At 42.5% G+C, this 14,489-nt stretch overlaps 1 protein-coding gene across 6 annotated transcripts in view; it reads left to right on the top strand.

Annotated features, from left to right (window-relative positions):
* myo3b (myosin IIIB) overlaps positions 1-14,489 on the top strand; it is a 756,411-nt gene that overhangs the window by 256,520 nt on the left and 485,402 nt on the right. For all 6 annotated transcript variants that reach the window (XM_068035378.1, XM_068035376.1, XM_068035375.1 and 3 more), the window contains exons 11-14: positions 4,600-4,716; positions 5,703-5,807; positions 8,313-8,396; positions 9,017-9,219. In XM_068035378.1, coding sequence (XP_067891479.1) covers positions 4,600-4,716; positions 5,703-5,807; positions 8,313-8,396; positions 9,017-9,219 — 509 coding nt within the window. The remainder of the gene's footprint in view (positions 1-4,599; positions 4,717-5,702; positions 5,808-8,312; positions 8,397-9,016; positions 9,220-14,489) is intronic.

Here is a 14,489-nt window from a genome sequence, read left to right as displayed (position 1 = left end):
TGGTACCAGTGCCCCATGAATTGAAACACATTTATCCCACACCAATCTTTGAGTCACACATTTAACTCTCTAATCTTATTTACCCTACACCAATTTGCTCGTGGCTTCAGAGATTATTATACCTTTGAGGTTCTGCTTTTTAATTTAGCTCCTAGCTGCTCATATTCCCTATGCAGAACCTCTTTCCTAGACCTATCTATGTCATTGGTACCTATGTGGACCATGACAACTGGATCTTCCCCCTCCCAGGGCAAGTTCCTCTCCAGCCCCGAGCAGATGTCCTGAACCCTGGCACCAGGCAGGCAACACAGCCTTCTGGACTCTTGCTCTTGGCTGCAGAGAACTGTGTCTATCCCCCTGACTATACTGTTCCCGACTACATTACATTCCTATTTACTCCCCTGTCTTGAATGTCAACCTCTACCACAGTGTCATAGTCAGTTTGCTCATCCACCCTGTAGCCTTCGCATTCATCCAAACAAGTTGAAAGAACCTCAAACCTGTTGGACAATTGCAAGGGCTGAGGCTCCTCCACTTCTGCTTTCTCGATCTCCATACCTGCCTCACTTGCAGTCACACCCCCCTGACCTTGACCACTGAACAAATCAGAAGACGCTAGGGATTTGACTGCCGAATGGTTGTTTTGGTTGTTGTGCTATGTGCAGTTGAATATCTTGCTGGGACTGTTTGAAAGCTCACATGAGTAATAGGCAATTTGAAGAGCTATATCCTTGGAACTATACCCAGCAAAAAATCAATGCCTTGAGAGGAGATGAAGAAAATGAGGAAAGACCTGAACATCCGGTAACAAAAATAAAAAAAAAAGCACTGTTTTTGGAATTACCGATATGATTCACAGAGGTAGAAATAAATGAAAATGTATGAATTGAAATAACCTTGGACGTACATGTCTGGTATTTGCTGACATCATTTAATGTTATGATATACTTTCTAAGCTATTTAATTGGGTAAGTCCTTATCTTGTGGTTGACAAATTGACAATGTGAATTATGTAGACAAATATAAAGTGGCAATCATCAGGTTTGCCACTTCAACATGTCACCCTTGAGGAGATAGCTTTGTGTGTCTTGTGTGTCCAGGGGCAGGGCTACATAATTGATTTTGTTAGCCAAATATAAAGAAAGTTCATTGGTATTGGAAATTGATTTAGTTTAATAAGCATCTCCCAAACAGAGACAGGCTTCAGCTAATACAAAAGCAAAATACTGCAGATGCTTGAAATCTGAAATTAAAAACTGAAAATGCTCAGCAGGTCTGTGGAGAGAGAAACAGAGTAAACATTTCAGGTCAATGGCCTTTCATCAGATCTGGAAAAAGTTAGAGATGTAGTAGGCTTTAAGCAAGTACAGAGGTGAGGGGGAGGGGAAGAAACAACAAAAGGAAAGATCTGTGATAGGGTGGAAGGCAGGAGAGATTAGAAAAGGGATGATAGTGCAAGGCAAAAGAGGATGGTGATGGGACAATAAAAGAAACCGAAGATGTATCTAAAGGAGCTGAAAATGATAAAAATTGAATCATTACCAACAACTGCTGTCCAAAAAGATGGGAGCAGTAATTATGATGTGAAATTTTTCAACTCAATGTTGTGTCCAGAAGGCTGTAATGTGCCTGATCAAAAGTTGAGGTGCTGTTTCCTGAGCTTCTGTTGAGTTTCATGAGAACAGTGTAGGAGGCCAAGGTCAGAGTGGGAGTGGAGCAGAAAATTAAAATGACAGGTAACTGGAAGCCCAGGATCACGCTTGCAGACTGGATGGAACAGTTATGCAAAACAATCACCCGATCTCTGTTTAGTCTCCCCATTGCAGAGGAGGCTGCATTGCGAGCAGTGAATACAGTATACTAAATTGAAAAGAGTACACGGAAATTGCTGTTTTCACCAGGATGGAAAATTTGGGACCTTGGATGGTGGGAAGGGAGGATGTAAAAGGGTAGGTGTTGCATTCCATGTGCTTGCACAGTAAGTTGCTGTGGAAAGGGGAGGGGTGTTTGGGTGATTGAGGAGTGGACCAGGGTGTCATGGAGAGAACAGTCCCTTTGGAATGCTAAAAGAGGAGGGAAGGGAAAGATGTGCTTGGTGGTGGCATCATGCTGGAGGTGGCAGAAATGGCGGAGGATCTCATTGAATGTGGAGGCTGGTGGGCTGAAAGGTGAGGCCAAAGGGAACTCTATCATGATTCTGAGAGGGAGAGGAAGGGTGAGGGCAGAAGTGCAGGAAGTGAGATGGATATGGTCAAGGGTCCTGTCAACCACAGTATGGGGGAGTGCTCTGTTGAGGAAAAAGGAAGATATATTGGGAGCACTGATATGGAAGGTGCCATCGTCAGAGTAGATGCAACGAAAGGTCATTAATCTTTGGAATTCTCTACCCCAGAGAGCAGTGGAGGGCTGGAGCATTGAATTGATTCAGGGCTAAGTTAGACAGATTTTTGATCTACAAGGGAGTTAAAGTTATGGGGGGCAGGCAGGAAAGTGGAGTTGAGGCCATGATCAGATCAGCCATGATCTGATTGAATGATGGAGCAGGCCCGAGGGGATGAAAAGCCTACTCCTGCTCCCATTTCTTGTGTTCTTATGCGAAACTGGGAGAATGGAATGGAGTCCTTACAGGAAGAGGTTGGGACACAGCGTAATTAAAGTAGCTGTGGGAGTCAGTGGCCTTATACAGGATATTGTCAACAGCTTATATCCAGAAATGGAGGTGGGGAAGATCTGAAACGTTAACCCTGCTTCTCTCTCCACAGATGCTGCCTGACCTGCTGAGTATTTCCAGCACTTTCTGTTTTTATTTCAGATTTCCAGCGTCTGCATTATTTTGCTTTTATTTTAGGGAAGAGTTGGAGATAGACAATTTTAAGGCGAGGGAAGGGAGGAAATTGGAAGCAAGGTTAATGAAATTTTGCAATTTGGGATGAGAACAGGATGCAGCACTGATATAGTCATCAGTGTACTGAGAAAAAGGGTGAGGAAGGGGACCCCAGTAGGACTGGAACAAAGTGTGTTCCATGTATCCCAAGAAAAGGCAGGCATAGCTAGGACCTATACGAGTTTGCATAGCAACACTTGGAGGACTTGCATGGAATCAAAGGAGAAGTTGCTCAATGTACGCACAAATTCAGCCAGGCAGAGGTTGGCGGCGGTTAGGGACTTGTTGGGCCTCCATTATAGGAAGAAGCAGAGGCACCTTAGGCTGTCCTAGTGGGAGATGAAGGTACAGAGCGATTGGATGCCCATGGTGAAAAGGAAACTGTTAGGGTGAGTAAATTGGAAAATGTTAATGTGATGGAGGGCGTCAGAAGAGTCACAGATGTAGGTGGGAAGAGACTAGACAAGGGAAGGAAAAACAGTTGAGATCAGAATAAAGTTCTTTGGGGCAAGAATAGGCTGAAATTATGGTTCTACTATGGCAGTCCTATTTGTGAATCTTGGGAGGAGGTAGAAGGGGGCTGTACGGGGTTGGGAGAGTAGATGAGGTCAGTGACAGTCTGGGAAATGATGGCTTGATGTTTGGTGGTGGAATGACGGGTGCAGGTTGCAGAGATGTTGCAGAGATTTTAGTTACTTTTTTAGGCAAACGCGGTTATACATGGTAGTTGCTATAGACAATATGCTGATAATGCATAGAAAATGAAGCAAAGGAGATAATCAATTTTGGAATAATACATCTTTTGAAATACATTTGACCATCTTTCATGAATCTCGTGGGAGCTAAGTCGGATATATTTGTTTGGTCTGTGTAAATCACAGAAAGTTAAGTGAACTACAGAAACTAATGTATGCTCCATGTCACACGTGGACAGTATGCATATCCCAAAAGTACAAAAGAATGAAAATAAGCTGAATTTGTTATTCAAAGATGAAATATTATTCAATGATCATCAGAGATTTAACACCTAAAGATGTACTAATTGACCCAGTAGAGTTTCTTTGCAGATATATTTTTATATATTGTATTTTTAGTAATTGCCAAATGTTTGTGCTTCATATTTCTATTTAATTGTAAATTAAATACATTAGTATTATTTGTGAAATCTACAGGAATTTGTTATATATTTGGCTGCATTTTGCTTCCTGTTTTCTCCGGCTAATATTACTTCTGCCATTTAACCACCTATTGTTTTTCCACTTTAGCACTCTCCATGTGTGTTTCCTATCCCTTCCCTTTCTCTCTTCCTTTTCAGATATTATTCATCTTTAACAGTTTCTAGTTTTGGCAAAGCACGACACAGAGGATGCTTATCAATTCTCAGGGTATGCACTCTGTAGTGGCTGATTACAGAATAAGAACACTTTCAAGAGTGAAGAGGACAAGGTCCATTCCTGGACATGGTCAAGAGAAAGATAATTCTATAAAAATCCAAAATTCTAACAGTTGATTATTTTACTATTTCTACCTCTTCCTCTTCAACCCTAAATAAACAAAACATTAGATTATATTCTTAACTGTTCTCACTTCATTGTAACTTTACATGGCTTTCTGTAGGATGTTCAGTTCTTTTCTTATTCATCATAACTGATAAACAGTATATTTATAAGAAGCATATTGTAAAACTTCATTTTTATAGTATTTTTCTCTCTCAGGAAACCATCATATTCTGTCTCCAGAAAAGGTACTCAGAATTACAGATATACACCTATGTTGGGGATATCTTAATTGCTTTAAACCCTTTCCAGGACCTACCTATTTACTCTCCAGAGGTAAGACAAAATTTCTAATATGTCGGCTAAGTTTTTGAAAACATGACAACTGTAGGAGAAGATTTTGGTTTTACTGCCACCTTGCTTTTTGGCAGAAATTTGGTGGTTATGAGGCCAAAATCGCCATATGAAATTTCCCTCAGTCTTCACATCCGTGGCAATTTTGGAATTTCCTGAAAAATAAGGGGCCACATCTCTCACTGGAGACAAGTGGGAGCCTCATTACAATATGCAAAACTGGGTCCTATAACATGCATGGGATCCCAAACAAATTTTCAAATGTAAATTCACGTGGATTGAGCTGCGCACGCTTTGTCCATCACAACAATAAATGATCAAGTTCCCATGATGACTCAGCAAATTTATCTTGCGAGTGCACAAATCAGAAAAGTCCAGATGCCACTCCTAGTCTTTGCTTATTTAGTTGATTTCGGTGAGATGATGGTAGGGGTGTTACAGTTGTTTGGTTTATAGAGAGTGTAATTAGCTAGGATTTATATTTCTCATCACTATGGAGTAGCCCATATTGGAAGTGAATATTTGTGGAAAGCAGATCTTGATGAGATTGAACTTGGCTATGGTGTCCCTACTGTCAAATACCTTGCTGACACTTTCTATTGAGCTGATGTATGAGTAAAGGTCACTTGGGCAAGGTAATGCAATATGCAATATAACCTTGGTGCTGTACATGAACAAGTAGTCAATGGCTTTAGAAGAAGTTAGAAATAAAATTAAGTGCATCTAAAATGTCAAAAAAGTTAAATTTGTGCAGCACTTTATTACATCCCACAAAAATGTTCCAAATCCTGCACATACAATGATTTAAGTTTAACTGCAGTCACTGTTTATGAAAGGCAAATAATGCAATTTAGGTTAATGAATGCTTCATTGAGGTACAATGGATTGTATATATCACATGAAATGCAATAATATTTGTGCAAAAATGTTTCTGATATGTGGTAACATTGTTCAACATTTTAATACAGTTTTCTAAGCTTTATCATGGAGTCAAGCGTTGCTCAAATCCACCACACATTTTTGCTACTGCGGATGCTGCATATCAAGGAATGGTAACCTTTAGCAAAGACCAGGTAAGAGTAAGATTGACTGGAAACATCAATATTAGTAAAGTCTAAGTTAACCACAGTTTTGTGTACACATGGAAAGCAAAATTGTTCAAAAAATGAACATATGTTTTACATAAAACATAAGATAGGTTTTATAACTATAAATTCGTTATACATTTTTGTCCCAGGGAGAAAAAAAGGCAATCAGTTTGCTGTGGTATTACTGCAACTTTTGTTGATTGACCCAGACCATTGAGCTGTTCCAGCTGAAGGAATTGTTAATGTCAGAACTAAGTTGACCCTCCCCTACCATTGAGCAAGGTTTTGTCCCCATCATTCCTAATGAACAAGATTTTGAACCCTTCCACACCCCCAGACACTGGCTGAATTTCCTGCTCTTACCTGCTCATTGGCTACCAATCCATTTTCACCAAGCCCCTGCACTGGCTCTAGCTACTCCACATATGCTACCCCTACCTGCATCTTTTCTTGTTTAATAATAACCACTCCTCTTGATTGCATTTTAAGTCAGTATTAACTCCCCACTTTGCCTTCCTTTATACCTCTCCTTTACCATGCCATGACCCCATCTCTTCTGCAATCTTTTCCCTTTCCTCCTATTGTCTTCTCAATTCCCACAACCTTTCCCTCTTTAACAGCCTCCCCTCCCCCACTCCCATTTGCATCCTCCTCTTCCTTGTCTGTATTGGTTTCCTTATTCCTCATTCTCTAAGCCTGCCTTGACCTGAAAAATTGACATTGGCCTTGACTATCAGTGTTTGAGGCCAGGGGAAATCAGCTAGTTTTCTTTATTATTTTAGTTCAATTAATTTTTAGTGGTGAAACACCTGCCAGAGCTACAACTTAAAATGTCAGATTGATCATATTGCAGCTGTGTTCCAGCCCAGCTGCTGTCTGACCTGTCTATCCTAGTCAATATACCGTAAAGTGACAGCTTGAAAAGCCTCATATGTATATCTTTCAGTCCATCAAACTCAAAGATAAACTGGAGAGAGATGGAGACTGATTAGGATAGTAAATCAAATCCCTGGCTGGTTGGTTGGTTTGTTTATTTAAAGAGTTAAAGGCCTAGAAAGGAATAAAAGTTAATCAAATTCACATTTTTTTGACAATGAAGCTTGTTTTACGGGTTTGCTCAAGGAAATGCTATTATTGGATTTTCTGGTAATGCATGTGCGTAAGTTTTACGAGATAGAAGGGACAGTCAATGTCCTGGGAGTCAGCCTTCTGGTTATTCTGTGCTGGGACTGTATAACCCATTTTTTAAGCGCTGGTCTATGTTGGGATTCTCGACTGGTCTCAGTAAGACTTCAAAAATTATTTTAAATGTTTTTCTTTTCTTTTTGTTATTTTTTCAAATCACAGCATTTCAGGGAGCTTAAAACTTTCATAAGCACCCGAAATTGTTTTGAATGATATTCAGCTCATACTTGCGGAGTTTAAAGACAGCAAGGAGGGGCAGAAAAATAACCAGGGGAATGTCTGTTTGCCTTCAATATGATACTACCTTGACATAAATGTGCAAGTTTATAGACCCCACCCTAGCTACTTCTGCATGTCAATGATATCAATGAAGAACACCACATGGAGCCACACATGTAGTGGCCCGCAGCACTACCTGCCCCTCGAGAATTTACTAAGTCTGCATAGTGGAGCTATGTGAGCAAATTTCCCCCCCCTAAATGTCCAACAGGTTGACAGGCAACTCTTAATAGCACGCTCTCTTGGACTGTTTAGCGATAGATGGTATATTTGAGTAATCTTACCTTGCCAGATTACTTGAAGCATGCAATTGTCTTCTAGATTTGTTCTCAGATATTTTAGGCAGTGTACACAACATTGAAGCTGACCATCACTTCCTGCCAAGCATGCTGCACAGCCATTCTCTGGGAAGGATGCACTAGAGTACAAACTGGTTAACCCTCCCCAGCAGCTCCACATTGTCAGCCAAAAATATGAAATGCATTTTGAGTTTGTTTAAAAGCTCTAAAAATCCCCCCTTCCCTCCCTACCATCTATGTTGAAGTGGCCAAATCCCTTTAAATTTCAGCATGATTTTGTGTTGCACTTTGTGCAGGCAACTATGAATAATTCTGTAAGTAAACTGAATTCACAAAATTATGGGCAGCCAATTCATTAGGCAGTTGGCTAGCTTTACATCAGGAGTTAAGCATTTAAGCCTAAATTTCGTCTGTTCTAAAATAATATCTTATAGTAATGTATTTTGTTGCAAATTCATAAAAAAGGTGTTTAGATGCTGCTTTCATAAGGTCTTTAAAATAATGTAATGTTACATTTGTTTTATTAAGATAACATTGTTCCTTCAAATTTTTTCAGTTTTTAAAGATTTTTCTTAGTTACAATTTAATAATAAAAGTAGTTTCTGTTTGAGTTAATTTTTTTTCAGCACTTGTAAAGTTGTGTGTGCTCTGATTGCAGAATTTCATAAAAGTTAACTATTAACCAGCTCTTTTTGATATGCTTTGTCATTTGTTTTGACCATAATAGTGTATCATCATAAGTGGAGAAAGTGGTGCCGGGAAGACAGAGAGTGCACATTTGATTGTTCAACACTTAACCTATCTGGGAAAGGTATGTTTGGTATAGTAATAACTATTAATATTAAACTGCCTTAATGGAACGTGTATCTGAAATGGGTACTACTGTACTTTACGTCCAAGTATTTTTGAGTGTATATCAGTGAAAATACAGCATTTTAGGATCATTTGAATTTGTATTTAAATATAGAATTTAAAACTTTTTACCTTTAACGTATGTTCTGATTTTAATTTTATTTCCATACATGCTGATATCCTGTGTCAAAGCTCACAGGCCACCTGGGGCCTGAAGCATGGTTTCTGACGTTTACCACTGTCCTGCTCTGACATGAGGGATGAACAATTAACCCTGCTCCTGCTGCTTACCAACCTGCTGATGCTATCGCTTGTGTTGACCTCCAAATGTGTGCCCGCTGTCACTATCACTCAAGGCATGACCTTTGGCATTTATCCCTGCCATTCCAATCTCCCACGTACTGTATTAATGGTTTCCACATTAGTAACTATTGTGACTGCTTTTCCCCTGCAGTTCTGCATTCTGGTCATTGCTGTACCAAACTGAAAGCAAAAAGGGACCTTACAATCATAATCGCAAAAATTCTTTTTAATAAGATTTATCTTTGGCTAATGCACAAATGCCTTACATTATTGCAGGCGAATAACCGTGTTCTGCGAGAGAAAATTCTTCAAGTTAATCCACTTGTGGAAGCCTTTGGAAATGCTTGCACTGCGATCAATGATAATTCCAGTCGATTTGGGAAATATCTAGAAATGAAGTTCACTCCCACAGGGGCTGTGATGGGAGCAAAGATCTCTGAATATTTGTTAGAAAAATCAAGAGTTATTCAACAACCTGCGTATGTAATCTCTAGTTTTAAATACATTCTTTCATTTTATCTATCAATTAGTATTTTCCTAAACTGTGCATGCGATTCTGACGTATGAAGGATTTTTGTTAATACTAGAATTAGCCAGCTATACCTCAACTGGGTGCATTTGATGCTGAGATTGGTTGTCCAGTATGAAAATTATGTTCTGCAGCAGTAACGTTCTTCACTTGGATAAGCATAACATTTCAAAACAGAAAATATTACACAAATTACATCCGTGTTGTAAACTGTTAGCAAGAAATCATCTTGTTATAAGAATAATTCCATTCCGTTACTGACAATATTCTGAAATTTACTCTTTTGTTCCATCTGATGTCCACATATTGTCATTCTGCATGACTTTTCTACATTCCCACTTTGTTTAAAATCATGATCGTTGTCTAGTCTCTTGCTCAGGCTCATTCTTTCCCACGTCCTGAAAACTTTAGTGGTACTTACCTTCACTAGTCTTTTCTTATTGCTATTACCTTCAGCTTTTAAAGCTCATGGTTCGCATTACTACTTCCTGATCTACCTTGTCTTTTATTCATTTCAAATCTGGATAAAAAGCTGGTTGCTCAACAGAAAACAGAGTTAAGATGCATAGCTGTTCGAATTAGAGAAGAGTTGAAAGTGGTGTACACAAGATCAGTGTTGGCTTCAGTTTTGTTTTTAATATATGTGGATGATTTGGACTTCCACAGAAGAAACATGACATCAAAATTTGCTAGTGAGGACAGTGAAAGCCTTTGGGAGGACAGAGGTTCACAGAATGGGCACAATGGAAGAAAATTGAATTGAATTTGGAATATAGGAAGAGGAGTAGGCCATTCAGCTCCTTGAGTATGTTCTGCCATTCAGTGCGATCATGGCTGATCTGTATCTTAACTTCATCTATCCACCTTGGTTCTGCAACCCTTAATACTCCTGCCTAACAAATATCTATCATGTGGAGAAGTGTGAGCTAATGCTTGTTGGAAGGAAAAATAAGGAATGGGATTATAGGTTTGGATTTAATGATCACGCAGCCGGGTGCAGTGACGTGTGCAAAATGGCGGAGCTCCCACTTGTCCCATGATTGGTCATGCCGCTGCAAGTACATGGCGGGCAGCCATTTTGCATAATGGACCCGGCTGTCTCCGGGAATCACGTGGCAAGGACGGAAATGGAGACAGCATTCATCCCCTGATGTAGGGCAAGGTACTGACGCCATCTTTCATAGTCTGTCAGCCCTGCATTCACACTCTCCCTGCATTCTATTGAAGCTCACTGAAGCAACAATTTAGTGCTTTTCCAAAAAGTTCAAACTCAGCAAACAGCCCCACTGGGCATCCTTCTGATCATGTCAGAGATCTGAGCAAGGTTGATCTCATGGTTCAGTGATGCCTCCTTGCTGATTCTCCTCCAGGCTGCAAGGGAAAGGCAGGAGGTCCTTTTCCCCAGCGATGGCAAGAGGACCTCCCACCTGACCAAGCAAGCCTAGACTCAGATTGCAGAGAAGATCAGTAGCCGTGGGGTCATCCAACGAAACTGGGTCCAGTGTAGGAAGAGGGTCAATGACCTCCTGCAGCAAAGGTAAGTGGCACATTCCAAAATTTCTTGGCGTGATCTGCTTGTCAGGATACGGTATGCCACATGGGTGCCAGTGCCATTTCAAAGACAGGGAGGGCATAGCAGATTGATGGCAGATGACTGGCTGCTTTTTTGAATCAAGTCTCCCTCATTAATACCTCAGATGAAGTTAGACCATGACAGGTTGAGTAGTATGCCAACCAAAGCATCCCCCAGGTGTTGAAGAAGCTCCCATGTTAGTGGAACCATAATGTTGACGTTTAGTAATGTTCAATATCTGCATCCTTGCTCTGTAAGGAGAAGAGGGTCCATAACAGGAGAGATGGCCAGGACCGGTGGCAGAGTGCACAACCTGCATCCTTTAAGTCAAGCCGAAGAGGAGGCATTGGAACTAGCTGGGAGCCAAAGAGGACGTGCCATCTCAGACGTGGAGCTCAGGGTCCCTGTGCAAGAGAGTGATTATTGCCGATCAGATAAAAATGCAATAGTCATGGTGAATTAGCTCTGGCATTCTGTCCTTAATGGAATATGTGTAGCCCAACCTGCACATATGTTGTTTTCACTGTATCTTGCAGGTCGCCATTTATAGGAGATTGCAGACCTCAACAGACTAACGACAGCCTCTGAGGACAAGGAGCACTCAGAGGGTGCAGTGCCCATGACTCTCCTGTACCTTCCACCAGCACAGATACTTTCACCTTGGTGGGAATCTGCTTGGCTTTACAATCAGGGTTACAATCTGGTGAGAGCACAACACACACTTAAGCAGTTGGCTGAGGCTGAGAACGCTGAGACCTCTGTCAGTGGGAGGACTGTGGGTGGCCAGGTCCATGCCGAGCCCCAGGCTGATGACGAGCCTCTGGTGTCGACAGCATTGGGTATGCTAGAGTTGCAGGGAGAGGTAAGGCAACATCTGGTGGTGATGCCAGAGGCCATTCGTAGCCTTGAGTCGCCAGTGGGGGAGTCCATCCATGCCATGACTGCTGCCATGTCGCATGCATATGAGCGCATGGCTTCATCCATTAAGAGGTTGGCGCTGCTCTTGGAAAGTCACATTCCACAGATGCGCCATGATGTCCACTCAGCAGTGGCAGGATGAGAGAAGAACCAGGAGCCCAGAGAATGTTCCATCTCCTAGTCCTTCTTCAGTGAGCAGGGAGGTTCCAACGAGCCTCGGGACGGAGGAGGAAAGGATGCGCTCCACGTCTTGGGTCTCCCCTCAGGATGATTTGAGTGTGCACAGCGACTCCTCAGGCCCTCCACCAGTGAACCAACCTCCAGCAGCTGCGACGCCAGTGCAGGAGGCCTTCAGGCAACCGGGGCCCTCCAGGCCTCAGGCAAGCAGAGGACACCAGCTGAAGTCATCCCAAGCTAAGGGGCATCATGATCAGCAGCCTGCCTCCAGTCCATCTGCTGTTGCAGGGGATGTATCACACACGAGCACACGCATACATATAAAAAAAGACACCTTGACACATGTGTATTCACGGGTGAAACAGAGATCATGTTCAATGTAATTAAAAGTTCATTGGTGAAAATCCTCAGCCTTCATTGGTGGGTAGCCACATTCCACCGTGGCATAATTGTGATTCCTGTAATCCCCTCAAAAGCCTTACTACATTGGCAAAGTGACCACTGACATCATTAACATGCCAATGAGCATGATTATTTCATTACTCGAATGGTGTCACGTTGGCACAGGCTCAATTGAATGCTGCCATTCATGCTGGAAGGCAGGATAGTACAGAGGCAGAAATTTGACACTACATACATGAGGGTGAGTTTTTGTCAGAAGTATTTTTATTGCAAGTCGTGGATTTTGGAAACACTCCATTATAAGGCTCTGCTATGCCTCCCTTGTGCACTGCTCAATATGTCTGCCCTCCATCACTCTGCTCGGATCTTCCATGGCTGCTTGGCCTTGTGTGCTCTCTGTGTTCACTTTGTCAGAGGAGCTATCATAGTCCCACATGTCCCCCTCTTGCAAGGCCTCCCCCATCTGTAGTGCTATGTTATGTAAAATGTAGCAGACCACAACGATGTGCACAACGTTCTGTGGGGAATACTGAAGGGCTTCATTAGATCTATCGAGGCAGCAGAACCACATCTTCAGCATACCAATGGCTTGCTCGATGGTCGCTCTGATGGAGCCATAGCAGGCATTGTAATGCTCTTCCGCATCATTGCTTGGATTCCTTACAGGTGTCGGAAGCCATGTCCTCAATGGGTAGCCCTTATCCTCAAGAATGCACCCTTGAAGGTGAGCAGGGGGAGTGAAAAGACGTGGCACCTGGGACTGCTGAAATATGAGTTGTGGCAGCTTCCTGGGAAGCAGGTTCACACTTGTAGGAAGCGCTTTCTGTGATCGCATACAAGTTGCACATTAATGGAATGAAAACCCTTTCTGTTTATGAAGGTGACTGGTTGGTCTGTGGGAGCCTTGATGGTCACATGCGTGCAGTCGATCACACCTTGGACCTGTTATAATTCCCCAAATGGCCCCCTCGGCCTGACTCTCAGGGTCTGTCCTGTATGGCACATAGTTGCTGACCCTTCTGAACAGAGCATTGTTTACCTCCTTGATGCAATGATGCACTGCGGATTGAGAGACTCCACACATGTCCCTGGTGGATCCCTGGAATGATGCAGAGGCATAAAAGTTTAGAGCTACAGTAATCCTCAGGGCCACCAAAACCCATTGGTAGCAAATCATCATTGGGCAGTGTGCAAAGGCCTGTGATGGCCTCTCTGGACAGCAGCAGTCTTTTCCAGCAGCTCCGCTGAGACATCTGCAGGTATGTCAGGTGAGTTCTGTATACTTGCTGTTGTATCTGTGCTCTTGGTTGCGCTGTCGGCTGCTGCTGCTCACATCTGGGAGGTTCCTTTTGCGCGCAGCTGTCTCTTGGGCCCGACTCCGGCGGATTCACCTTAGCACAGCACGGGGATCCAAGAAAACTGGTGGAATGGTACCCATCTTTATCCTCCTTCGGCTTCCTTCAAAGGTTAAGATGACCTATCTGGGTAAAGAAATGTTGGAAATTTGGTTACGGGAAGCCTCCATTAACTCCATGGTATGGATTGATGTTGGACTCGCAACTTTTCCAAAAGTGCGAGCCATCATGAGCAAACGAACAACATTTTGGTGCACTGCACTGGCCTTCTAAAATACAGCCACCTCTACACTTGCAGAGTTCTCCCAACTCCCCCCTCACAGACAAACCACTTGCAGAGTTCACCCAACTCCCCCCCTCACAGACAAACCACTTGCAGAGTTCTCCTAACTCCCCGCTGACAGACAAACCACTTGCAGAGTTCTTCCAACTCCCTCCTCACAGACAAGCCACTTGCAGAGTTCTCCCAACCAACCACTTCCCCTAGATAACATTGGTACAGTAAATTACCCTTTTGAGTCACCGAGGACTCTCGCCTCGGTGTCACCAGCTTTTTAAAGATGCAAAACTGAAGGCACATGGGTGCTGCATGTCCAACGCAAGATTGCGAACTGAAAGCACTAAAATGAAAGCAAAATACTGCAGATGCTGGAAATCTGAAATAAAAACAGAAAGTGCTGGAAATACTCAGCAGATTTGGCAGCATTTGTGGAGACAGAAGCAGAGTTAACGTTTCAGATCTGTGACCTGTCAGGTTCTGATGAAAGGTCACTGACCTGAAACGTTAACTCTGCT

This window comes from Heterodontus francisci, chromosome 7 (assembly GCF_036365525.1).
Source record: "Heterodontus francisci isolate sHetFra1 chromosome 7, sHetFra1.hap1, whole genome shotgun sequence".
NCBI classification, from domain to species: Eukaryota; Metazoa; Chordata; class Chondrichthyes; order Heterodontiformes; family Heterodontidae; genus Heterodontus; species Heterodontus francisci.
The sequence above is the reverse complement of the archived record's forward strand: the minus strand, read 5'-3'. Positions and strand labels throughout refer to the sequence as shown.